Here is a 27,284-nt window from a genome sequence, read left to right as displayed (position 1 = left end):
GGATATACCTTGACAGTTTATGGACAGTTTCTTTTTAAGCATATATAGAATTTATTGAATAATTTTGTTTCTAATATTAATATTTTTATTTTATTCGAACCTACCACTATACAATACTACCTAAAGCTCGCAGTGTTATAGAACTGTTTATTCTTCTAAAGTATGGCTTGTATTTTAAGGAGCCAAAGTGTTCTTAGGTTATATTCGCCGATTCGTACTTCCGTAAGGTTTTCAAATTCTACTAGAGTAAGTTTTTGAATTCGGAAGTTATATTGTTGTTTGCTAGTTAATACCTTCCTTTTTCGTTTTAGAAAGGTTTAGTTCTTGGGGCATATAGTGGTGAAAACAACAAAGGTGTTGAACTTACTGAAGCGGCCAAGCAATTTGATCAGGAAGTTCAGGGAAAACTTTTAGAACAGATTCAGCTGTAAGTTAATTGTTATTGAAAATATTGTTATGTAGATTTTATTAATGTGTTCCGGATATGCTTTTGACATTATCACACATTATAGGAATACCTAAAAAATAATTTGAATTTACTTATTACTACACTTATAGTTCTTCTCGTGTAACCTTTCCTCATTTCTACATTTTGCATTGTGTATGGTAACGTTTGGGATAAATGAAAATTAATTCCAAGGAAGTGGATCATTTGTGTAGTGTGTATATACATATAGATACTGCATTACAGTCCATTTAAAGATTTTTGTCATTTTTAAAATATATTTATGATTTAATCTGTTTTGAAATTTATACAACTTTTCTACAGACCTACTGTTGTTTTAGTAAAAATGTTGCATTTAAAAGAGAAATTTAATTATAAATTGTTCAAATAAGGTGAGAATCTTTTACCATTACTGCTTTTCTTATTTTAAAAGAAATTAGCTTCAACATTAATTGCTTTGACTACTGGTGTCCCACCATATTGGGGAAAGTTAAGTGAGAAGAACTCAATATGTGTTAATATTTTTTGCATGATTCTAACTTAAATTATTTAAATTTCATTCGTATCATAAATCTGTTTTTTTATCTATTTGGAATGACCCGACCTGAAACATTTTGTTGTATTTTTTCTTTATTACTTTTTTAAAGCATGACATGTGTTTAATAAAAATAAATATTAAGATTAGATACATGATAGATAGTAATATTTAGTATACTTATTTTGACATACAACAAGTATTGATACACAAGTATTGATATACAGTTATTGATACAGTTTTTTAATGTTAAAAAATAAAGATATTCTAAAAATTATAGGATCTTAAAAGAATATATATCTCATAAATTTACAGTACTCATTTTATTAACTATTTTTTTAATTGTAATATCTTTTATGAAGATTAATTTTCTTTTTTAGTTATTTTGTTTTAAAAATCTTATATCATTATCACAATACACCTTCTACCAAGTATGTTCTAGCACATATTGTAACAAAGTGTGGGGTAATAACATTGTGAATGTAATATGTTAAAGACCAGATTATATTATTAGATTACACAATTTTTATGTGAAATATAACCAAATAAAATAAAGCATTCTTTAAATAAATACTTCTGTAAAACCTATTACACCAGACGAAGTAACATTCTCAATTGACACAAATCAATTCTGTATACCAGCCTGATCATTCTAAATAGCTGGTCTATATTTTAATCAGTCAGAATAAGGTAACACACAGGCACAATAAATGCGGTGTTGCTGGATGCTATGTAGAAACTAAAATTTAATTTAGTTGGCAGACCAATACAATGAAAAAATATTATGGGGGTTATTAGACCTGTAGCAAAATTACTAATTAATTGTTGATATATTGATGGTCTAACCTATGTCGGGATATTATTTGAAATGCCTTGGTTGGTTGAAAATGTTTAATAGAAAGTCCGACAGTACCGCATATATGTATCAGCCTCTTTTTCGTCTCTTTTTAACATGTTTGAATCTCCTGGTTTGTCTGTCATTATCTTACACTGAGGTTACATGTTAAAATCCAGATGACCACTTTAGGTTGACCAGGTCTCTATAGCATACTGGTAGTAAGTGTATAGTATATACAGGGTGGTCCGAACTGTATTGCGGAAACTTCCGCAGCACATCCTGCAGATAAAAATAAGTAAAAAAGTTTTTATAAATGTATGTCTTAAAATGCTTAGTTTCGCAGATACAGGGTGTAGAAGTTTCAGTTTTATTTCAATTTTTTGCAAATAATTTATGAAGTAACGTCATTATTTGGATAAAAATTGGTGTCTGGGAGTTTTTTGACTTGAGAAATTTGATTTTGATGTCAATATGACTCCTACTTGTAGAGGGCGCCACCAACATGTGCTTTAACTGTTTTGAAGAGCAATAACTTTTCTCTCGTCCGTACCTGTATAAAACTACGGAGTAAAAAAATATACATTTCCATGACTTTTTACGTAAAAAATGTCACTAAAAATCGCTACGAGCAACCGTTCTCAAGATATTTAAAATGAAAATAATCAATATATGTCATTATTGACAAAAAATTTGAGTAGAAGAAAAAACGTTGAGTTTTTAAATTAATCATAAACTTTTCTGTGAAAAAATGATGATAAAACAGTTTCAGTTGAACTTTTGGCACAAAAACATTTCAAATTTATGATTTTAGTCTAATAACTATTTAGTCAACATGTTTAATTTATGTCAATTTTGATAGGTATTGATAATTTCGATTCCAAATATATCGAGAACCACTACTCGGTAGCGATTTTTACCAAGAGACATTTTTTACGTAAAAAACTTCGTAAATGTATATTTTTTTACTGAGTAGTTTTATGCAGGTATGAACGAAAAGTTATTACTCTTCAAATCAGTTAAAAAATATGTAGTTGGCGCCCTCTACAAGTAGAAGTCATATTGACATCGAAATCAAATTTCTCATATCAAAAAAACTCTCAGACACCAATTTTCATCCATATATTAACGTAAATTATTTGGAAAAAATCGAAATAAAAATGAAACTTCTACACCCTGTATTTCCGAAACTAAGCATTTTAGGACATACATTAATACGAACTTTTTTACTTATTTTTATCTGCAGAATATGCTGCCGTTTCCGGAATACAATTCGGACCACCCTGTATTTTCTAACTATAAACTATACACATAATAAAATGATTTTTCGTAATAATATAGACTCATGAAAGTCTCACATACGTGAGAAACTTGATATTTAGAGAAACTTTTGGTTGTGAGTTTAAACTCAGAATGAGATAATTATAAATGTTAATTTTAGCATTTAATTATTTTATCATATTATTGTATATTAATAAAACTATATCATTGTCATGTATCTTATGATTGTTTCAGGTCGGTGTGTTGCCAATAAGTTTGTCATTATGGCATCAAACCGCGATGGACGAAATAGTTCTGCATCTTCTCACAGCGGTAGTAACATTCCGCCAAATCGTGGATCGATCCGCACCCCCAAACGACCTCGGCCCCAAACTGGTGGCTACGAGGAAAAAAATTCAGACTTTTCTTGTCCCATTTGTTTTAATCTAATCGACGAAGCGCATATAACAAAATGCGGTCATACGTATTGTTTTGGCTGCATCACAAAATCGCTGGAAACACTGAAAAGATGCCCAAAGTGCAACGCCGCAATCACGAACGAAGATATTTTTCCGAATTTCTTGCTGAATGATCTCATTAAGAAGCATAAACTAAGAACCAATGGATATGAGGCATTAGGTATTACTAGAGACAGTTCTGGGGAGTTTAGCACTGGAGCAGATGGTCTTCGAGATTTTGTGGCTTCAGAATCACAGAACTTAACACTGCCAGATGTGAACGTAATGCTAGAGGTGTTAACCCAAAGAAAGCAGCTTTTGGAAGCGGAATCTTGTGCAGCTCAAAATCGTTTAGTATTGGAATTTTTGAAGCATTTACTTAAACAGAAGAAGGAGAGACAAGCCCAAATAGCAAAAGAAATAACAATTATTGAACAAGATATTATTGAGGTAAGTGTTTTTAGATTTATTATTTAGTCTCAGGTACGTTGGTTAATTAGTTAGATTAAGTAATGAAGTGTTTAATAATTTAGAAAAAATGTTTTAGGTTGTGAATAAGTTAAAGGAAGTTCATAGTAAATGTCCCACTTTGGAAGATGTTGAGAGAACAGCTGCTGGAGCGTCAGAATCAGATGCCTCAACAGTAAATGCTATGAAAAAAGAGATGATTGAAATGATTGATAGCATTGGAACGTCTACTGGTATGTATATATTTTCAAGTTTTAATGTATACTTGGTTGAGAAATAAGAGTTGTTATAGAAACCTTACTACAAATGTCTGAACAAGATTGTTTCTGAAAGTAAACACTTACTCCTTAGTATCTTTTAAGATTAGGACTCAAATTTACGTTTTCGTTATTAAATTATTCATCTGATTTTCCATAATATATGGAAAATTGTGGATAAAAAAACTTGACAATACTTAATAATTTACAATAGATAAATACAGAGATAAATTAGTATAGACTATACAATGACAATTATCAGTCGTTTAATTTTAAAAGCAGGTTTAGAAAACAGAAAATTAAAATTTACACTTAAAATAGACAATGAAAATGAATTTCAACTGGTTAATTATTTTATTAAATATAAAGGATCGTGTACTACAAGTATTTGACACTTTACTCATCTCTAAACTGGAAGTTGATAGAACTATACTATAGTATACCGATCTGGTCATCGAAACTGCGTGGTCTGGATTTCAACGCGTAAGACAGTGATATCGACAACTTGATTGAAAATCAAATGTATTGAAAAGAGATAAAAATTGGGTTCCACATTTCTTCTATGCGGTATTGCCGGATTTTGCATCAAAATTTCAAACCGCACAAGTAGGCGAAAAATGTTGCATCTAGGGTTGGAACTTTATTTTTCACAATTGGTTACTCATTTTGCTACAGCTGTAATAGAGTATATTTAGTTTAGATATGTTATCTTCATTTCAGTAGTATACATGAAAGTTTTTAAAATAGTTTATATTTTTCTACGCACATTTTTCTACAAACATAAAAATCGGCAACACTATACGTCGCTTTTTATTTTGTCTCTCTGTCTGTCAACCGGTCGTTTATATTTATCTCTGTCGCATACATTAAAATACAAACCACGTAGATGAAGTGGCCAGGGCTAGTATCAAAACCGCTATAGTCTTATTCACAAAAATTGACTCTATTCTTACACTATGGTGCATTCTCTACCGGTGCTGCCACCATCGGGGAATCCCGTAAACAACCGACTTAAACAAATACACGTGCTTAAAAGCAAGTTCACGAAAAATGTGTTATAATATTTGTTAAAAAGTATTAGTAAATGCAATTTGTAAAAAACAGGTAAATCTATTGATATCTTCAAAAGGTCTAATGTTAATTTGTATTATATTTTATTATTCCAGCTAATAAAATTTTTTAGATGAGTAATAACACACGTACAGCTACAACTATGGTAGCGAGCATAATTTTACACTTTGTTTAGTCACTTGTTTCGTCGAACTGTCTGAATCAATTTTTGCTTTCGATTAAATAGGTGTGATAAAGCTGGGAAGCTGTAAAATGTTGTTCCGGAAGAGTTGTATTGAGTGTCATCGCACCCCACAACCACGCAATTACGCCCCTTTTTTATTATGATCTGAAATTGTCACAACACAACGCGTCGAGTTCGAGTTCTTTTTCACGGAATTTTTACTACCCGAAACAGCGTTACATTAATGTACAGGGTGTCCCACTATGAATAGCTCTCGGCTGTATCTCGGAAAGTATTAGCCGTAGGAGTTGCGGAAAAAAATGTTTATAACTAAAGAGGCTATGATAAATTGCTGGAAATTATTTTCAAGTTTGTATAACGACCACTAGGGGGCGCAACTGCAACAAAAAATAAGAAAATGGAGTTTTTACACAATTTTGCCTAGATAAGATGTACTATAAATAATAGCTTCATAATCTTCAGTAAATTTTGAATATTTTTTGTTCCATTTTTTGAGCCATTTTTCCCTATCTACCAAAATAAAGTGGTGGGGGAAGGTTAGATCTGTTTTTATTTAAATATTATTAACTCTGGACTGGATCGGAATCCAACAAGCGAGGGCTCGTTTAAAAGAACGATCCTTAACTCGATATTGTACCATATAAACAATAATAATAAGCTTTTGAACGTAGACGCTAGAGGGCGTTGTCTTAAATTTAACAAACGTTGCGCTTTTTTTCAAAAAAATTAAATGCAGTATGTGTAATTTTAGCTGATAGTAAAGAGTAGTAAATGTTTAAAAATTCAGCGAAAACCGCATCTTGATATCTTCTTTCAAACCGAAGATATTAGCAAAATTATAATAAATACCAAAAAATAAGCCCTTAATTACCTTATTTTTACAATACGGTATCAGTAGACCTCTTGATTATGCCCATTCTAACAAAAAATAAGATAAAAACTGTTAGCTTATTTTAAAATCGACGAAATGCCAGAATACCATAATACCAGAGATATCTAATAATTAAGATATTAATAACAGTGGACAAGAAACGATGATTCAGTGAAGTCATGGTAGGCTTTGGAAAAAAGTTGCTTTTTGCGTAATAATATAAACGTCAAATTGTTATTAGATCAACATTTTGATAGTCTTAGCAACGTTTTTTATCTTTTATTTGCTTTTTCAAAATGCCTTTATTATTTGAAGTAGTTGAAGTTGTTGGCATTTTGAAAAAGCAATAAAAAGATAAAAAACGCTGCTAAGTCTATCAAAATGTTGATCTAATATCAATTTGACGTTTATACTATTATGTCAAAAGCAACTTTTTTCCAAAGCCTACCATGACTTCACTGAATCATCGTTTCTTGTTCACTATTATTAATATCTTAATTATTAGATATTAATACATCTGATATTATGATATTCTGGTATATCGTCGATTTTAAAATATACTAACTGTTTCTATCTTATTTTTAGGTTAGAATGGGCATAATCAAGAGGGCTACTGATACCGTATTGTAAAAATAAGGTAATTAAGGGCTTATTTTTTGGTATTTATTATAATTTTGCTAATATCTTCGGTTTGAGAGAAGATATCAAGATGCGGTTTTCGCTGAATTTTTAAGCTTTTACTACTCTTTACTATTAGCTAAAATTACACATACTATCATATTTAATTTTTTTGAAAAAACGCGTTATGTTTGTTAAATTGTAAGAAAGCGCCCCCTAGCGTCTACGTTCAAAACCTTATTATTATTATTTTTATACTATAATATAGAGTAAGCAACGCTCTTTTAAACGAGCTCTCGTTTGTTGGATTCTGATCATCCAGTCCGGAGTTATTGATATTGAAATAAAGATAGATCTAACCTTCCCCCACCACTTTATTTTAGCAGATAGGGGAAAATGGTTCTAATAAAGAAAATCCAAAATTTAATGAAGATTATGAAGATATTATTTATAGTACCCATTATATAGGCAAAATTCTGTAAAAATTCTATTCTCTTATTTTCCATAGCAGTTGCGCCCTCTAGCGGCCTTTTTACAAACTTGAAAATAATTTCCAGCAATTTCTCATAGTCCTTTTAGTTATAAATATTTTTTTCCGTAGGCTCTACGGCTAATACTTTCCGAGATACAGCCGACAGCTATTCTTAGTGGGACACACGGTACACAAACTTCGTACTTGATAATTCTATAGTTTCAATAACTGCTCTATGGACTTTGCTCTATCGTTGACTCACCCTGTAAATTATTTTCTGCGTTTTAGGTGGAAAAGAGGAGTCTTCTGAAACGCCAACGCGACCTTCAGCTTCCTTCGCCATGAGACGTAGACGCATGCACGCCTACTTCGACGATTTCGTCGACTGCTATTTCTCCAGCAGGTCCAAAGACCTGATACTAGGAAAGGCTGATAACAAAACGAAATCTGCCTCCTCGGTAGCTGAGCCCAATCCGGGCTTGGACCAATTCCGAGAGAGCCTGATCAAATTCTCAGCTCACAACTCGCTGAGAGTATTGACATCCTTGAACTACTCCAGTGATCTGTTTAACAACTCCACTATAGTGTCGAGCATAGAATTCGATAAAGATAACGAGTTTTTCGCTATTGCCGGAGTAACAAAACAGATCAAGGTGTTCGATTATGGAGGAGTTATGAAGGACGTGGTCAATATACACTACCCTTGTTTGGAGATGCTATCGCGATCAAAGATTTCGTGCGTCAGCTGGCACAATTACTATAAGAGTACGTTGGCGTCCAGCGATTACGAGGGGACGGTTACCATTTGGGACGCCTCGACGGGACAGAGAACGAAGACTTACCAGGAGCACGAGAAACGGTGTTGGAGCGTGGATTTCAATTGCGTGGATACGCGCTTGATTGCATCAGGTAAGAAATAAGACAGTTTTTGTTAATATACTCGGTGAATACTAAAAAATTAACTGGAATTTATTGATTTTATACAGGGTGTCCTAGACTGAGCCTGCATTAGAAGTTTCTAGAGAACCACAATATCTAGATCGGAGATTTTTTGCACATCATTGTTTTACGAGATCTATCGATTAAAAATATTTTCAATATGGCGGCACTTCCGGAAATACCGGAAGTTGACAGTAACTTTCTTATTTTAAATGGGTGCTCCCATTTTCTATTACGTACTTAGATTCTCTGTAAAATTCTATGAACATTGATGTCAAACACTCTATATCTAACATTAACCGTTTTTGAGAAAAAAATTATTTAAAATTTTTGGACGAAAAAAACTACCTGTCAAAAAAATTTGTATGGCCCAAAAATTAAATTTAGTCATTACCACAGCCACTGTGTGGCTATCTATTTTGTTCTATCTATATCTATTAAATTGTTCGAATGTGATATAATAATGGCCGCAGCTGTCATAGAATTGAGCAATTAAAAAAGTATCATAAATTATTTTTTCCAAATGGAAACCCCCTTTTTTATGTCACTAGTGAAAAGGCTTTTCAATTCGTTACTTTTTACTATACATGTTCCTATACCTAAAATAAATCGTTTTTGAGTTATTTAAGATTTAGTTTTAAAGCGTATATTTTTCTTAATTTTAACCAGTAGCTTATGACTTTAAACGTCAAGTGAGGTAAAACAATAGATCTGGCCATGTCATATTGTTGCCACAGCCATTGTGACATAAAGAGAAGACATGTGGCTATCTATTTCAAAAATTAAATTGTTCAAATGTCATATAATAATGGCGGTAGCTGTAATGGAATTGAGTGATTAAAAAATTACCATAAATCATTTTTTTCAAATGGAAACCCACTTTTTTTTTATTTCACTAATGAAACGGTTTTTCAATTCGTTACTTTTTAACTATACATGTTCCTATACCTAAAATAAGTCGTTTTTAAGTTATTTAAGATTGAGTTTGAAAATCTGTATTTTTCTTCATTTTATCTAGCTTCCTTTGCCATTGAATGTCAAACGGTCAGACTTTATTTCCATCTGTCAGGAAACGAATTATTTGAATTTCCCATAGTATAAATACTGCCTGCTTAAGGGTTTAAAAAGTGTATTTATAAAAATATATCTCGTATTTTCGCTCTTTAGTGATATAGTAAACGCCACGAATGTTTGGGAGTGATTCATCGGTCGCTACCATGTGAACTAATCTGTTCAAGGTCACATAAAACTTAATTCCAGTGCCGTGGTGTTTCAAGTCATATAATAATCAATATATAATCTGTTGTAATTTGTTGTTTTAACTGTCAAAGTCTTGTCAAAACATATATTTGGTTATAAATATAAAATGGAATGCCCCATTGGTCGCACTGCAAGCACACCAATGGACTGACGCACAAAAACGAATCAATCAAAGAAACGCGATATAGTATCGTCTTTGTCAATCGCGCTAACATTTTAGAATAAGTAGAAGGAGCGCAGGCAGATGATTAGACCGGGCTTTAAAAACCTACGTCTGCGGTAAAAATTTACGTTTTTTTTGTAAAAATTATAACGCGCGTGTCGATTCTAACTTCATCAAGCGATGAATCACTCCCAAACATTCGTGGCGTTTACTCTATCTAATAGTTGATATTTATTAATAATATTCCGTATGATCGAAAAAAAACAGCGCAAAGTTGGCTCGAAAATGATGCTGCTTTTTGAACAAAGCGTCACAATATGACATGGCCAGATCTATTGTTTTACCTCACTTGACGTTTAAAGTCATAGGCTACTGGTTAAAATCAAGAAAAATATACGCTTTAAAACTAAATCTTAAATAACTCAAAAACGATTTATTTTAGGTATAGGAACATGTATAGTTAAAAAGTAACGAATTGAAAAGCCTTTTCACTAGTGACATAAAAAAGGGGGTTTCCATTTGGAAAAAATAATTTATGATACTTTTTTAATTGCTCAATTCTATGACAATTGCGGCCATTATTATATGACATTCGAACAATTTAATTTTTAAAATAGATATCCACGTGTTTTTTTCTTTATGACACAGTGGCTGTGGTAATCACTAAATTTGACGTTTAAGCTTATTTATATACACATTTTTGACAGGCAGTTTTTTTCGTTCAAAAATTTTAAATATTGTTTTTCTCAAAAACGGTTAATGTTAGATATAGACTGTTTAATATCAAAATTTATAAAATTTTACATAGAATTTAAGTACGTAATTAAAAATGGGGGCACCCATTTAAAATAAGAAAGTTGCTGTCAACTTCTGGTATTTACGGAAGTGCCGCCATATTGAAAATATTTTTAATCGATAGATCTCGTTGTGAAACTATGATGTGCAAAAAATCTCTGAGCTAGATGTTGTAGTTCTCTAGAAACTTCTAATGCACGCTCAGCCTGGAACACCCTGTATATATTTTTGTAATATCAAAAATAATCAAAAATAGTTCATTGGAACTAATACAGCATGTCCATTTAAACTAAGTCTAAGTAGCATACGCTCTTCAAAAGAAAAAGTTTTTCCCCTTTTTGTTCATAACGACAATTTGACTCGAACTGCCAAGTGTGTGGTAACAAATTATTCGTAAAAAAATGTTTTTTCTAAATATGCTAATGAGCCACCCTTGTTCCATTTAAAAAAATTGAGATATGATTAAAAATACGATTTAGGCATCTTCTAACCGGCCAGGACAAGATACGAAAAACGTTAGACGATCAAATCTATTTTTTCAAAGCTCCTTTATTAAAAATTCACACACATGGCTTGGCACTCTAGATTGAAATTTAAAATACGATTTTTTAAGCGAAAATGTCAAAAGTTGACATATGATATGTCATTTTACTCAGAGTGTCATTTTCTATTGAATAAAGTTTAAATATACCCAGGGTGCCATTTAAAAATCAAAAGTTGTAGTCATTTCCGGTGAAACAGGAAGTGACCGAAAACATTTGAATACGTCAATCGATCCTGATTTATGTCATATACTAACATACCAAATCTCGTTTTTTTATCAGAAAAAATAAAAGTGTTATAGGGGTGAGCCACTTTTGAGACGCACCCGGTATATCACTTGAACCACTATTAAATATAGTTACTTTTAATCTTCTAGTTTGCCCAACATATTTCTGATTACAATCTTTGTACGAAATTTCATAAATACCCGACCTTTCCAGTGGTGTTTTATCTTTAAGAGATTATTAGGAGACTATTAGCTAAGATAACTAAAAAATAGTGAAACTGAATCTAAATTCTAAATAATATTTATTATTTTCAGGATCAGACGACGCCAGGGTAAAACTCTACTCTCTGAACGAAGCCCATTCCGTGGCCACCCTGGAAGCCAAAGCCAACGTCTGCTGCGTCAAGTTCAATCCGAAGAGCTCCTCGCACCTAGCTTTCGGCAGCGCTGACCACTGCGTCCACTACTACGACCTGCGCAACATGAAGGAGGCGGTGAACATATTCAAAGGTCACAAAAAAGCCGTGAGTTACGTCAAATTTTTAAACAGCGAAGAGATCGTGTCGGCCTCGACCGATTCTCAGCTGAAAATGTGGAACATTGAAACGCCTCACTGCCTCAGGTCGTTCGTTGGTCACGTGAACGAGAAAAATTTCGTAGGTCTGGCCACAGACGGCAATTTCATCGCTTGCGGCTCGGAGAACAACGCTCTCTTTGTATATTACAAGGGTTTAACGAAGAAATTGTTTAGTTATAAGTTTGAAACGGTAGAGGGCGTGTTAGAACCGGAACGGCGGGAAGACGACACGAATGAATTTGTCTCGGCCGTCTGTTGGAAACAGAATTCTAATGTTATACTGGCAGCTAATAGTAGGGGAATAATAAATATTCTGGAATTGGTATAATCGCATCTGGGTTAATTTTTCGTTGCGGTTAATTTCAAAGAGACAATCACTTGACAGAAGAATGCGAAATATTGTTGTTGGGTCTCGAGCAGAACTGAACATAATTTATTACCGATTTTAATAATAAACTTGTATGGAGTGGCAAAAGTGGGCCTGTCCAATCTATCGTAAACCTTTTTATTAGTTTTTCAGTTCTTTATTGTGTTGTACTATTATTGGGAGGAAAATTGAAAAAAAAACTGGTTGAACTAAAAAAGAATACCTAGTGGTTAAAATCTGTCATCGTTTGAACAGTATACAGTGTCGAAACATAGACATAAAATCTAATTATTATTATTTCTTCTTAATGCTGGTCAGAAAAACGACGTCTAATTAGCTTGGAAATACATATAAAATGACGTTTGTTTTTCGATCGAATAGTACTGTTTTGTCAACTAACCCCACGATTTACGTATCTAAAAAATATTTTTTTTTATTTATAGTTATGACCATTAAAGCTAACTACAAAATGTTTCAGGAAAATATACTATTTTATTGCTTCTTTTTGTTAAAAATATTCTCTTTAGTGGAGATGTAACGACAGGTTCATAGTTATTTAATTATACTACTTGAAAATGCTTTAAAATGAGACACCAACCTTCAGAGAATGTTGCGAAACCTAAATACGATGTGTAATGTTATTGTGATGAATTGTGTAATGGTCAGTATATCCCGAATTTCATTGTATAGTAAAAAATTATATTTATTTCATCACTGAATAATACCATTCCAGATATTTAATATTAACCTAAATTGTTACTTTTATAGCAACATATTAGTATTTTTTTACTTTGTTCTGGAATACGAAGCTGATAAAAATATCTTAAATTATATATGATTTTATTAAAAATAAATAAGGAACTTGTAAATATTATTTTATACTTATGTTTTAGTTTAATTAATTTATTTATCTACAGTACCCAGTCAATCGAATATAATTTTTTTTTTAATTTTGTCAGGGTACATAACTATTTTTTTAATTGGATATCTTTTTATAAAACTAAAAATGATCTATCTAGTCATTTATTAAAAATAAAAATGAAACTTGGAAAAACATTTCGAAAAATATCTAATATGAACTTTCCGAAACTTACTATAATTTATTTATGCAAATAAATTGTTATATTTTTTATTTTTAGAGAATGTTTGTTAGTTATATTGAATGATGTTATTTGTTTTTTAAATTTTTTTCAAAAGGACTAAATCAATTAATTTTCGGGAATTCGAATTTACATTAAAAATATATATGTAGCCTCAACAATTTTTTGTATATCAGTTCCTATTAATAACCATACAATAAAAAACAGTGTCACAGTGTTCTTTGAAATGACAATTAATTATATTTTTGCCAGGCTGATCCCTATATGTTTTTTGTTAAAAAAATGACAAATTTTTAGAGAGATTTTTAAAGATTAGTCCAACAGAAAATATTGAATGTTTTTCAAAGGCCACTGTGACGCCATTTCATACGGTAGGTCCATTTTTAACTATATTTTGTGCAGTTATTTTTTTATTTATGGAAAATAATATTTTAATTTTTTTATCTATTTGAAAAAATATATTAATTGCCATAAAATAGACAAAAAATAAAAATTCAAAAAAACAGTCCTGTAGAGAGTTTAAAAATAATTGTTGGTTTAGATGAGTGTCATACTTAGAAATTGGAGTTGAAAAATGCTAAACGCACAACTAGTATATGTAATAGATATAATATAAAAAAAGAGAATAACCTAGATATAAATAGTGTAATAAACAATATACTTAATACGTATAGTCTGCTGTAAAATTAAACATATTGCTCACTGACTTATTAAATGTTTATATAGCAATATTTGTGCCAAATTCTGTTCATATTTCTGTTTTTTGAAAAAAGATTGAAATAGTAAAAAGTTATATTTTGATTCAATTATATTGAATTGTTTTTGAGGTTAGTTATTATTTTTTATACACAGGGTGATTCAGGCTTCCAAAAAATCTTTATATTAGAGTATTATATGTTCCAGAGAGTATAACAAAAGATATATTAAAGAGCCAGCTTTCTTAAAATTCTCTCTCGAAAAACTTGCTAGCTCTTTGACTACATATTTACTTGAATATACTTAACATGTTGTTAACGTAATTTGGAAAACAAATTGTATATTCAAAAACCCTTTTTACTATTTCAATTATCTTATATTCGGTTCCTTTATAAGAAATCGAGATATTTTAAGACTGTATTTTTAATTGTGCGCATAATTTGGTATTTTCGTAAGTAGTAGAAAGTAGATTGAGAGAAAAAATTTGTTTTACAAATTAGTTTCTCACTTTGCAAGATTGTGAGTTTTTGTTTGTACGATGTATTCAAGAAAATTGAAAACGTATTGAAAAGTTTAATTAAAAGATAAATAATTTTACAATACTAATTGCAGATACACCACTGGCGTGCACACAATGTAGGCAAAGAGGCATTGCCTACCCAGACAAAATTATAATTTTTTTTTACATTACATTATAGCTCATTAATAATCCAACAAATATCAGTAATAAGCATGTTTTATCTTATTTTTTATTCTAGAGATTAACTAACATATACTAAATTAATTTTCGACTACTGCGTTATCGCGCAATTCCCAAATCAAATTCACCATAAAGGCGCTCCATATGATTTACGCGAAGGCAGTTTGGTTTCTTTATATTAGCTTTGTTCGGGTTCTTGTTATTACCGATTCTGAACCGTCCTAGAACTGTGATACGTATGCGCAGAAGGAAATATGAAGACATTATTTCATTTGCGCATGCGCTGCAGAGTTCTAGGACGGTTCAGAATCGGTAATAACAAGAACCCGAAAAAAGCTATTGTCTCTAGGGGGGCTAAAATGGGAGTGTGCCTTTGCGACGTCGACGTAGTCGGCCGCTATCCGGCGCAGCGATGCCAAATCTGAAAAATTTTCCCAAAATTTAGAGAGAGAAAAATATAATATTTAATTAATTACTTATGCTAGTTTTTTTATTATACCAATTTTTGCCTACCCTGGTCTGACTAGCACTGCACGCCACTGAGATATACTATAGTTCTATTCATGTAATTTTTCTGATGTTAGAATATTATATGTCAAGGCTGTTAGAATATTATATGTCAAAACTGGAATGTACTATACCCATTTCATATTAATTTAAAGATACTTTTTTATTTCTTTTGGTAAATTCATATTTAAAAAATGTTCTTTTCAATAAAACTAAAAAGTAGTAGAATAGTGAAAAAGTAAAATTTTATAATACATTAATAAATGATAATTCTATTTTATAAATCAATATGTTTTCTATGTGTATCATACTGATCCGAACACTACAGAAGACATTTGGCTCTATTACCTAGTTCGTTCAGTTGGTTTGTCAATGACGATCGATGACATTCCCTATTTAATTTTACATATAAAATGACAGCTATCCTCATTTCCAAGCTATCTCTAACACTGTTTGTTTTTCGATTGTATGGTATTTTCATTATTTTGCTTCATCTCCTGTACTTCCATACAGGATGTCAATACACTGTCAAATGTCAAAACCAAGTTCGCTTTTACTACAACACCAGGAAACGACGAATGTATTAAATACATCTTATTAATTAATTACGGAAAAATCATATATTTTTACGTAACTTTTAAGCAATTTTTGATACAAATAATATTTTTAAATATCTTATTTTGTGTTTCAAAAATTATTCTACCTGATGGGCCAATTTATTAATCAAAATATATATTTAAATGTGTATCTGCAACTGGTTGTGATCGGGAAAATCTGAGATTACACTGGTTTTTATGTGTTTTAAATTCTTTGAACGCATTGTATGATAATTGTAACTATTAAAGCCGAATAGTAAATTAATACCGACATTTTATGTGTTCAGAAGTAAGGGTTTTTTGCAATTTTATGCAAGAAGTGTTTTGAATCCAGCCAAACTGTTGACCACGTCACACATTTTGACTTGTGTGGAAAGGGTGTTCATTTGTGATGTGATGGAACGTTGAACAAATACTGCTAGAAATTGTCATGACTGATGGGCTGATGGTCACAATCACAAAGCACTATTAGATTTATTTTGCCTCTTAGGTTTTATTGGTAACATCCTATATGTTACAACTAATGAAACCTAAATATATTTCTTTATTAATTCATTTAGATGAAATTTGAGCTTGGCGTTAGTTTTCATTTTAAATTGATTAAAAATAAATTAAAAATGACATGAAAATTAACCTGTTCCTCATGGATATTTATATTTGACACTTTAACAACACTTTGACGCGCGTTTCGCTGACCATTTTAAATGCAATTCAAAGTACAAAATAGCTTTGAAATCAAAATTTACCTAAATCATCGGTCATTAAAAATTTTAGCAGTATTTTACAATTATTGCTTTGAGTCTAATATACAGAGGGTATTTATTAAATAAATCTATAACTACTATAAAATGTTTTATAATCGACTTTATAACGCAATTTCTATACAATTTAAAAATGTTTTATGTATCTATAGTTGCTCTTGGTTTTTTATTAGTAAGATGTTTTTTTTATTAATTTTTGTTTGTTTTTATGAATGTTTTTTTTTTAATTTATAAAATACCCTGTGTATATTATTGGGGTATGTTGTTTTTTGTATAAATATATAAAACTGTGCCATTGTTTGTTTATAAATATTGTATAGTTTTTGAAAATATTGTGTATATTTTTTGAAATTGATATTATATTATTTTTGTGTCATGTTTGTATATACATAAAGGAGCATAGCAAGAATATTTGGGCGAACGGGTGAATGAAAAATAAATATCAAAATTTTCAAAACATTTTATTTTTCTTGTTATGATAGTACCGTATGATCGAAAAAATGGCGTCAAGTTGGCTTGGAAATGACGATCGATGACATTTCCCATATAATTTTACATATAAAATGACAGCGGCGATCTTCATTTCATAGCCATCGCTGACGCCGTTTTTATTCGATCATATGGTATGATTTGTTTATACCCCGCGATGGAAAAAAACGGGCGTTAAAGTTTGCATAGAAATGAAGATCTATGACATTTTATACATATCTCCAATTATATATATATATATATATATATATATATATATATATATATATATATATATATATATATATATATATATATATATATATATATATATATATATATATATATATATATATAATGTCATCAGTCGGCATTTCCAAACATACTCTGACGCCCTTTTTTTCCGATAGTGCTGTATTTATTCATGATTTGGGCATTAAATCTTAGCATTAATCATTTTTATAGTTGTTAAAGTTATTTTGTTCCTCAGTGAATTACTTTATGATCTGTTTCAAGATTGTTATAAAGAAATCAAAGTATATAACGAGTATATTTTATAGAAGTGTTTGGATGTTCGGATAAATATAAAATTAGTATTTTATTATCCCAATGTATGTATATAATAATTTTAGATGTGCGACACAGGATGAGAAATAAAAACTATTAATAATATACGGGACATAATTTGGCCCTTTAAACATTGTGATTTATATAAACTTATTGATGTTTGTTGTTGAGTATTAGTTTGCACAAACAAATCTAAGTGTACTATTCTAAATGTCTGTAGGATCCTATACAATACACAGGTTATGATATACTAAAGAAATGTTTTCAATGTTTTCATTGACGTGAAGTAGCTGTATTATTATAGCAATAAATTATAAACGATTATAAAATGTGTTTTATTTATTACTAATGTCACAGACTAGTATAAGATAGGCTAATATATATTATTGGTAGGCGATCATTTTTTGTTAGATGGATATAAAATTATATACAGGGTTATTCACCATATACGACACGGAGTATTGTAGCTAAACGATTAGGTTTTTACAAATTGTAAATTTTGGATTCGTTAAAATTTAAAAATATTTTTACAAGATACAGAGCGTTTCAAATACATAAAAAATATCAACGTTGTATTTCTTTAAATGGAACATCATGTATATTATTACATTTTTAGTTTCTACGATTAAAATAAAGGTAAATTTGATTAAAGTTTATCACACTTAAACCACAGATTATAATCTTTGTTTTTTCTTTATTGTTTTTCGTGGTTCCAATTTTCGGAATCGGGTACTAGTTAGGTGACTAGTTTGCGCACTTTGTTTGCGCACAGCACGCCCACTTATGGCCTCTAAAATTGTGCACAGCGCCTGACCGGCACAGTTATTAGAGAGATATCGGAAAACCGAATAGCGTCATCCAATCCAGTATTTACGCGTACCTTATCATGTTACGATATGCGCGAGTCAACGCCCGCTAAAAACGTTACCGCCTGACGTAATTTGCGGATCAATTACACCAAGCGCTCTTTCTAAATAACCTCTGATAACGTTTAAAAATTGCTTAAATGGGCATGTGCGGGTATTTGACAACCGGAGCCGGCCGGCGAGATCTTTTATTTTAGGTTATGTTTGAATTGTTTTGAATTATTGATTTAGTTTTATTAGGTAATTTGATATTTAAGTAGCTGGGATTAGTTTTAATTAAATAAATATGGCCCAAAATATGGATTCCACCTCTTCCAATACTAAAGAACCTATAAAGAGTCTTAGGTTTACAGCAGATGACGACTTAGCCCTTCTAAGAGAATTTGTTGCTTGTTGTCCTAAACCCATTGGCAGACGTTGAACAATAAAGCACTGGAAATAAGCACTTTAGCCCTTAGGTTTAAAATACCTAGTAAACAAAACAATTTCAAAGTTAGATTAAGTTTAAATAGCGGACGCGACGCGATCAGAATTCTTTCCGATCCGATAACTATAAATGAAGAGAGTTAATACCACCTCACGTAAAGGAAATAACACCTGGCCTTATTTACGCACGCTATTCGATTTAGCGATATCTCTCTATTACGCTGTTTATTGTTATTTTACGCGAGTTTATTTTTGCGCACAGGAAATTTGACTCGTTTGCATATCGTCATAAAAAACAATTTTCGTACCACGAATTAGGGACAAGATTTTTATCTGTATACTTATAGGATACCTAATCTGTGCTTAAACCTTATCGTTTTTGAAATATTTTCAATTTTGTGAAATTGTAGTAAAACTTTTAAGTCTTAATTTCTCCAAGGGTATCAAAGTTTTTAATACTAAATATTTACTGAAGTTTATTTATTGGTCAGTTATTGTGTTAATGTAATAATAAAAATTATACTACCTCATACAGAGTATCTAAAAATCTATTTTAAATAATTTGTAATTTTAAACGGCAATAACTTATTTTAGGAGAATCAGATGCACAATTTAATTGTCTATCATATTGTATTATACCATTTTTTACCTATCCCTTCAAGTTTTCGTAGAAAATGCATTTTCTTATAATTTAGACCTCATTTATCCCATGGAATATTGACATTTTAGATTGTTTTTAAAGCAACAAATGTACAGGTGCTAAAATGTGCCATTTGTATATAAAAAAAAATATTTAAATCATTATAAAAGAGTATACCATTAATTAAATATACCACCATTATTTCCGCCCAAATATTAATTAATTACATACTTAATTGTGTTGGTTAATAAATTATTCTAAATAAATGTGGATTTGAATCAGAAATCAATAAAAGTTATGGAAATGAACGTCTCTGTTTTTATTAAACAGTTTTTAATTTTTTATATATCGACAATATTAGTACCTGTACTGAACAAAAATTTGTTAAATTTTTAAAAATTAAAATTAATCTAAAATGTCAATATTCCATGGGTATATTAATAAATGAGGTCTGAATTACAAGAAAAATCATTTTCTACGAAAAATTGAAGAGATAGTAGGTATAATACAATTTGATAGACAATTAAATTGTGCATCTAATTCTCATAAAATATACAGGGTGTTCCATTTAAATTAAGTTATTTCCGTTTAAAGCTAGTAATTATTTAATATAAATTTTTGGCCACTCTGTATAATTTTTATTATAGCAACACAAAATTTAATAAATAGAAATAGTTCAGTACAATATTTGATTTTAAAAACTTAAATACGCCTAGAGTAATGAATTGTTTTAGGTCTGGCAATGAAATAAAAGCTGGAAAGTCATTTACGTTTTGGGGTTTACATAAGGATTATCAAGCTGTATCTGTAGTGGGCGTAAAGAATAGATGTGACCCTAAAGATGAAGGTGAACTTCGATGTGATGCTAAAGAAGATGTACGTGTAGCCGCCGCAGGTATTCATATTTTTTTTTTTTTAAATAATATAATTTATACACTACATATTTAATAGATTAATTAAATGAATAGATACTTTAATACATTTTCGGAAATAATGAGTAGGAGTACACCGGATTCGCCTTACAACTAAGCTAATAGTTTGCAATACTCAAAATATTAGCCATTCTAACTACATATTTTGTTCTTGAGAAAACATTGATAAAACATTTTTATTAGAGTTTCAAATAAAAAAACCCTGTATCACTTTTCAATCTTCACTCTCAAAAACTTCTGCAATAAACATAGGGCATACAACTCTTTTGCTAAATAATAATACTAAAGAGAATATTCTGTACATATGAATAATTACTATAATTATACTTAAAGGCGTAATAATTGTTTTACAGCTGGTGTCAAAGCACTTAACGCTGCTGGAGTAAAAGATATTTCCGTTGAGAGTTTTGGTGACGCTGAATCTGCTGCCGAATCTAGTGTTTTATCAAGTTGGGCATTCCAAGAATATAAGACCAAAAAACAAGAACTACCCAGCGTAGGTCTGTATAATGCCGATGATGAAAATTGCAAAAATTGGAGTAGAGGGACTTTTAAGGCTGAGGCACAAAACATTGGTAAGAACATTAGTGTAAAATTTTGTTAGTACAATTATAACGGCTTTATATATTTTTTTCTAAATCTATACCGGGTGCGTCTCAAAAATGACACACCTCTATAACTTTTTTATTTTTTTTTTCAGATAAAAAACAAGATTTCATATTATTGTTACGGATTCCGTGGGTCCACTATTTAAACTCACGATAAAATACTTAACGAATTTATTTGTTTCACTCCGTACACACAACTTATACTATTTACAACACAACTTATGCAACTACTATTACTCTAACGGTATTTCGCGGTATTTTCAAACTTCAGACTATCTTCAGACTTCAAACTTCAAACTTGTCCAACTGTCAAAGCGCGGGCCTTATATACCCCCTGGCGGTTGTTTCTAGATTTTTCTAAAGAATTCTATAATTTTCTTTACTTTCTGGCGAATGCGCCAGGTTCCTCAATGCACCGTTGCGGTTATGCAACCAGTAATACACCTTGACCTTAACATGTTAGTATATGACATAAATTAGGATTGGTTGACGTATTCAATTGTTTTTGGTCACTTCCTGTTTCACCGCAAAATTAGTACAACTTTTAATTTTTAAATGGCACCCTCGGTATATTTTTACTTTATTCGATAGAATATGACATTGAATAGAATGACATATCATATGTCAACTTTTGATATTTTTGCTTAAAAAATCGTATTTTAACTTTCAATCTAGAGTGATGGCTGTGTTAAAAGCACTAACTTTTAATTATTGATCGTCTAATGTTTTTCGTGTCTTGTCCTGGCCTGTTAAAAGATGACCAAATCGTATTTTTAATTATATCTCAATTTTTTCGAATAGAATAAGGGTGGTCCATTAGCATATGTGGAAAAAGCATTTTTACGAATAATTTGGCACCAATACACACGGGGTATTTTGAGTCAAATTGTCGTTATGAGTTATGAACCACATGTTTTACAATTTCAAATGTTCATATCAAATGTCGAATGCTGACATATGACGTGTCATTTTCTATTCAGAGTTTCATTTTCTATCGAATAAAGTAAAAAATACCGAGGGTGCCATTTAAAAATCAAAAGTTGTAATCATTTCTGATGAAACAGGAAATGACCAAAAACAACTGAATACGTCAATCATTCCTAATTTATGTCACATACTAACATACCAAATCTCGTTTTTTTATGAAAAAAGTAAAAGTTATGTTGGTGAGCCACTTTTGAGACGCACCCGGTATAGGTACATTATTATCATATTCCTTCAAGAAGTCAAAATAACATTTCATTTATTAATTAAAATACGTCCTTTTATGAAAAAAAAACTATTAAACACTATATTTTTAATTATTAAAGAAAGTAAATTATTTTTTAATTAATATTTTTCCGCCAGTAAGAATTTGTAAGATTCTACAATACTCCTGTCCTGTGTAGTGAAGGTATTAAAAATCCCTTAAAATCCCTGTAAAATTGTTGAGTTTTTTTTAATTATAATTTTATTTTAGTATTTAATATTAAGCCTATATAAAATAGTAGTAATCTTTTATAATATAAAATGCATTTCTTATATAAAAAAACGGATACATATTATTCTTAAAATAATTTTTAGCTCGTAGATTGGCTGATACTCCAGCAAATTTATTAACTCCAACAATATTTGCCGATCGAGCACAAGAAATTTTAAGCCCTTTAGGAATAGACGTAAAAGTTTACGATCAAAAATGGGCGGAAGGTCAAAAAATGGGTGCGTTTTTGTCCGTAGCAAAAGGATCCGTAGAACCACCTAAATTTTTGGAAATATCATATAACAAAAGAGGTATGTTAATAGAAAATAAGTATTTATTTTATGAGTTTTAAGAGATAAACTTGTTGAAAAAAGATATCTGTGTTTGTATAGTACTTAATTTTTAAACAAAAATAATTTCAATCTATTCTTTTCAGATTGCAATCCCTTTGTCTTAGTTGGTAAAGGTGTTACTTTTGATGCTGGTGGCATTAGTATAAAACCGGCAGCCCAAATGGATCAGATGAGAGCAGATATGAGCGGAGCAGCATGTGTTCTAGCAACATTATATGGATTAGCTAAATTAAACATTCCTACGAACGTCAAAGTACTAATTCCCTTAGTAGAAAACTTACCATCAGGTAATTATGTTGTTTCATCATCATAGTTAAGTTAGTACAATAATTATGCCTACTGGTTTTTAGTTTTGTACCAAAAAGCATAATTATTGTACTTAAATTAAATAAAAAGTTGTTAACTAAAAATGGACTGCATATTAACTAAAAGTTATCAACAAATACGAATATTTGTACCATGAATATCTGCAGATACACATAAAGTATATAGTCTGTCCAACGATACCGTATGATCGAAAAAAAACGGCGTCTAGTTGGCGAGGAAATGACGATCGATGACATTTCCACTATAAATTTACATATAACTGACGCCGTTTTTTCGATCATACTGTACCTATAGTAGATATCTGCGACAGTTTCTTTGTAAGTGTTCCTACTGAATAATGGAATACTTATAATTCCTATTCCTGCTTTGATTTTATCAATACTCAGGCTATGAATGATCTTTATTTACTACCATGTATGTAATATTGACATTACTGGCTTTTTAAAAATTTCCTCCTTCATTTCCCTTGGTTCTGTTCTTTCTTCAACTTTCGTCTTTAACGGCCAATACACTACTCGCGAAATAAGCGGAAGTAGGTCAAAGTCGAATAGTGAAGAGGGTTATTTCTTGTTTTTGCGGCTAATAATAATATGCCGAGACCAGACAAAGTTAGGCGAGAAAATACGAAATAAGCCTCTTCATAAACTCGACATTGACCTACTTTGAGTTACTTTGAATGTGGAAAAGTTTACACTTGATAATGGTCAGTGATCCTTCTAACCGAAACGTTGTGTTAATCAAAAATATATGGATGATAAAGACTGTGGAAGTCCGAAATTCTTTTAGTTTCAATACTTTGAGTTACTTCGCGAGTAGTGTAGAGACTGTTTTCAAGTTCTGGTGGGGTGCCAATCTGCTAAAATAGTCTTCATTATTATCACTTTCTAATATGTTTCTTTCTTTGTTGCACAAATTCAAAAGAACGAACAAAAAAAATACAAAACTGGTGTTGAAGGTTAGCACGTCAAAAAAATTTTGTTACATTTTTTCTTTTCAAAATAAAATATTGTACCTATTTTTTGACCTAGTGGTGGCGCAAATAAAATAGTATACAAATCTCTAACGAATATTTTCATTACACGGTATATAATATACTATTTTTTCTTTAGGTACTGCCGTTAAACCAGGAGATGTTATATTCGCCAAGAATGGAAAAAGTATATGCGTCGATAATACGGATGCAGAGGGTCGTTTAATTTTAGCCGATGCTCTGTGTTATAGTGCTGAATTAAAACCCAAATGGGTTTTAGATATAGCTACTTTAACAGGAGCTATGATGGTAGCACTAGGTAAGTTAAAATTATATATATTTACGTATGTGGAGAGGTTTATATAGACGAGCATATAGAAATATCGCTACTTAATAAAACAGAACAAAAAATATATATTTATTGTAAAAAAGTGAACTGTTTGAACTGTTTCGAAAACTAATGGATTTCGGTTTATACAAAGTGTCAGAGGAATAAAGTGTTATTCAACTCATTAAATTTCAAATTAAAAATTTGTGGCGCCAAAATGCAATAGAGGGCGAACAGACAGATTTACATTATGGCACCCAACGTGGGGCCGCATAATCTGGCTGGAGTTTTATTTTCGGCATTTTTTAGTTCTCAGTCGTAAGAATGATTTAGATAATTTTTTTTTAAATTAAACTACGCGATATGACAAGATCGCCTCTACAGTCTTCAACTTGACTTCCAATTGACTGCCCTTACCTACCGGATCTGTCTGTTCGCCTTCTGTCGCCTTTTGGTAGCACAATTTTTAATTTGAAATTTATTTGAATAACCACCCCTTTATTTCTGACAAAGGTTGTCTTTATTATTCACGGTTAATAGGACAAAGAGAACCAACACTCAGTATTCCAGTTAAAATAGTGGAATTTCTGTAGTGTTTTGAATGTAATTTTTATCATGTGTCAATTGCTATAAAAATTGTAAAACAATTTTACGGTAGTAAAATCTTTTCTAAAAAACAGACAACATAAATATACCGGGTGCGTCTTAAAAGTAGCTCACCCCTATAACTTTTTATTTTTTTAGATAAAAAAGGTAGATATTTTTAGATAAAAAAGTAAATTATTCGCAAAAAATGCCTTTTCCAAATATGATAATGAGCCACCCTTGTTCCATTTGAAAAAAAAATGAGATGATTAAAAAACGATTTGTGCATCTTTTAACCCACCAGGGACAAGACACGAAAAACATTAGATGATCAAAACTATTTTTCCAAGGTTTCTTGATTAAAAATTAGTGTTTTTAACATAGCCATAGTACCCTAGATTGAAATTTAAAATACGATCTTTTTGTAAGAGAAAATGTCAAAAGTTGACATATGATACGTCATTCTATTCAGAATGTCATTTTCTATCGAATAAAGTAAAAATAAACCGAGGGTGCCATTTAAAAATCAAAAGTTGTAGTCATTTCCGGTGAAACAGGAAGTGACCAAAAACAATTGAATACGTGAATCAATCCTAATTTATGTAATATACTAACATACCAAATTTGTTTTTTTTATCTGAAAAAATGAAAAAGTTATAGAGGTGAGCCATTTTTGAGACGCACCCGGTATATAGAAAAGCATCAAGGTCGAAAAACATTTTTCTCTGCATACCGGGTGTTACTTCTTTTAGTACTTTTACTTCTTTTTGGAATAAAACGAGATTTGGTACGTTAGTATATGACAAAAATCAGGATTTGTTTTCGGTCGCTTCCTGTTTCACCGGAAATGAGTACAACTTTTGATTTTTAAATGACACCCTCGGTATTTTTTAATTTTATTCGATATAAAATGACACTCTGAATAGAATGAAATATCACATGTCAACTTTTGACACTTTCGCATATAGTTTATTTGAATTTGTAACATGTGATTCATAACGACTATTTGACTCGAAATACCAAGTGTATGGTATAAAATTATTTGTAAGAAAATGTTTTTTCCAAATATGTTAACGAGCCACCCTCGTTCCGTTTGAAAAAATTGAGACATGATTAAAAATACGATTTAAGCATCTTTTAACTGCCCAGGACATAAGACACGAAAAACATTAGACGATCAAATAACACCGCCATGGGAAATTAAAATTTGAAATACCATTTTTTTCAAGCGAAAATGTTAAAAGTTGACTTGTGATATGTCATTCTGTTCAGAGTGTCATTTTCAATTATTAAGTAAAAAAATACCGAGGGTGCCATTTAAAAATTAACCACATAAGAGAAACTCATGTGAAAGGAAGAGAATGACAATATAATGATCGAAAAAAAAAACCATTCCAGTTGGCTTGGAAATTAACATCGATAACATTCCCCATATAATTTTACATATAAAATGACAGCGATCTTCATTTCATAGCCATCGCTGACGCCGGTTTTTTTTTGATCATACGGTATTATTACGTATCGTTGAACTATGATTTTACGTACTTAATTAACCATTTTAATTGCTGTACTCTTTTGATTGCTTACCTCATTTCAGGCGATGCTGCAACTGGTGTTTTCTCCAATAGCAACAGTTTATACCAGTCGTTGGAAGCATCAGGGTCAGAAACAGGAGATAGGGTGTGGCGAATGCCTTTATGGAAACACTACACGAAAAAAATCAGCGAAAACGCAGCCTACGATCTCAACAATATCAGCAAAGGTCGTGGGGGAGGCAGTTGTACGGCTGCAGCGTTTTTGAGAGAATTTATTCCCGAGAAAACTAATTGGTTACACTTAGACATAGCTGGTGTTATGGGACCTGATAATACTGAGCCTTATTTAAGTAAAGGAATGAGTGGAAGACCGACGAGAACTTTGATAGATTTTATCGAAAAACAATCTCAATAATTTAAGTACAATGTAAAAAATAGAGAAGCATTTCTTTAAAATACATATATTTTTTAATAAAATAAAGTGTAATTGATTTAATATTTTGTAAATAGAAGATT

The 27,284-nt window shown here is 30.8% G+C and overlaps 1 protein-coding gene across 2 annotated transcripts; it reads left to right on the top strand.

The window, feature by feature from the left end:
* Positions 1-27,284, top strand: LOC115878008 (E3 ubiquitin-protein ligase COP1-like). Of its 2 annotated transcripts, XM_030894362.1 has the most exons (8): positions 1-246; positions 312-427; positions 20,406-20,566; positions 20,957-21,178; positions 22,775-22,981; positions 23,107-23,310; positions 24,460-24,639; positions 26,831-27,284. In XM_030894362.1, the coding sequence occupies exons 1-8, from the start codon at positions 163-165 to the stop codon at positions 27,181-27,183; spliced, it is 1,527 nt and encodes a 508-aa protein (XP_030750222.1). In that variant the 5' UTR covers positions 1-162; the 3' UTR covers positions 27,184-27,284. The 2 variants fall into 2 exon arrangements, with proteins under 2 accessions (XP_030750222.1, XP_030750221.1); XM_030894361.1 differs by lacking the exons at positions 1-246; positions 20,406-20,566; positions 20,957-21,178; ... (2 more) ...; positions 24,460-24,639; positions 26,831-27,284 and adding exons at positions 3,331-3,983; positions 4,081-4,234; positions 7,763-8,383; positions 11,716-13,192 and having other exon boundaries at positions 323-427.

This window comes from Sitophilus oryzae, unplaced genomic scaffold (assembly GCF_002938485.1).
Source record: "Sitophilus oryzae breed Bouriz unplaced genomic scaffold, Soryzae_2.0 scaffold_149_pilon_pilon, whole genome shotgun sequence".
Lineage (NCBI taxonomy): Eukaryota > Metazoa > Arthropoda > Insecta > Coleoptera > Curculionidae > Sitophilus > Sitophilus oryzae.
Note: the sequence above shows the minus strand (reverse complement) of the source record. Positions and strands in the feature narration are given on the sequence as shown.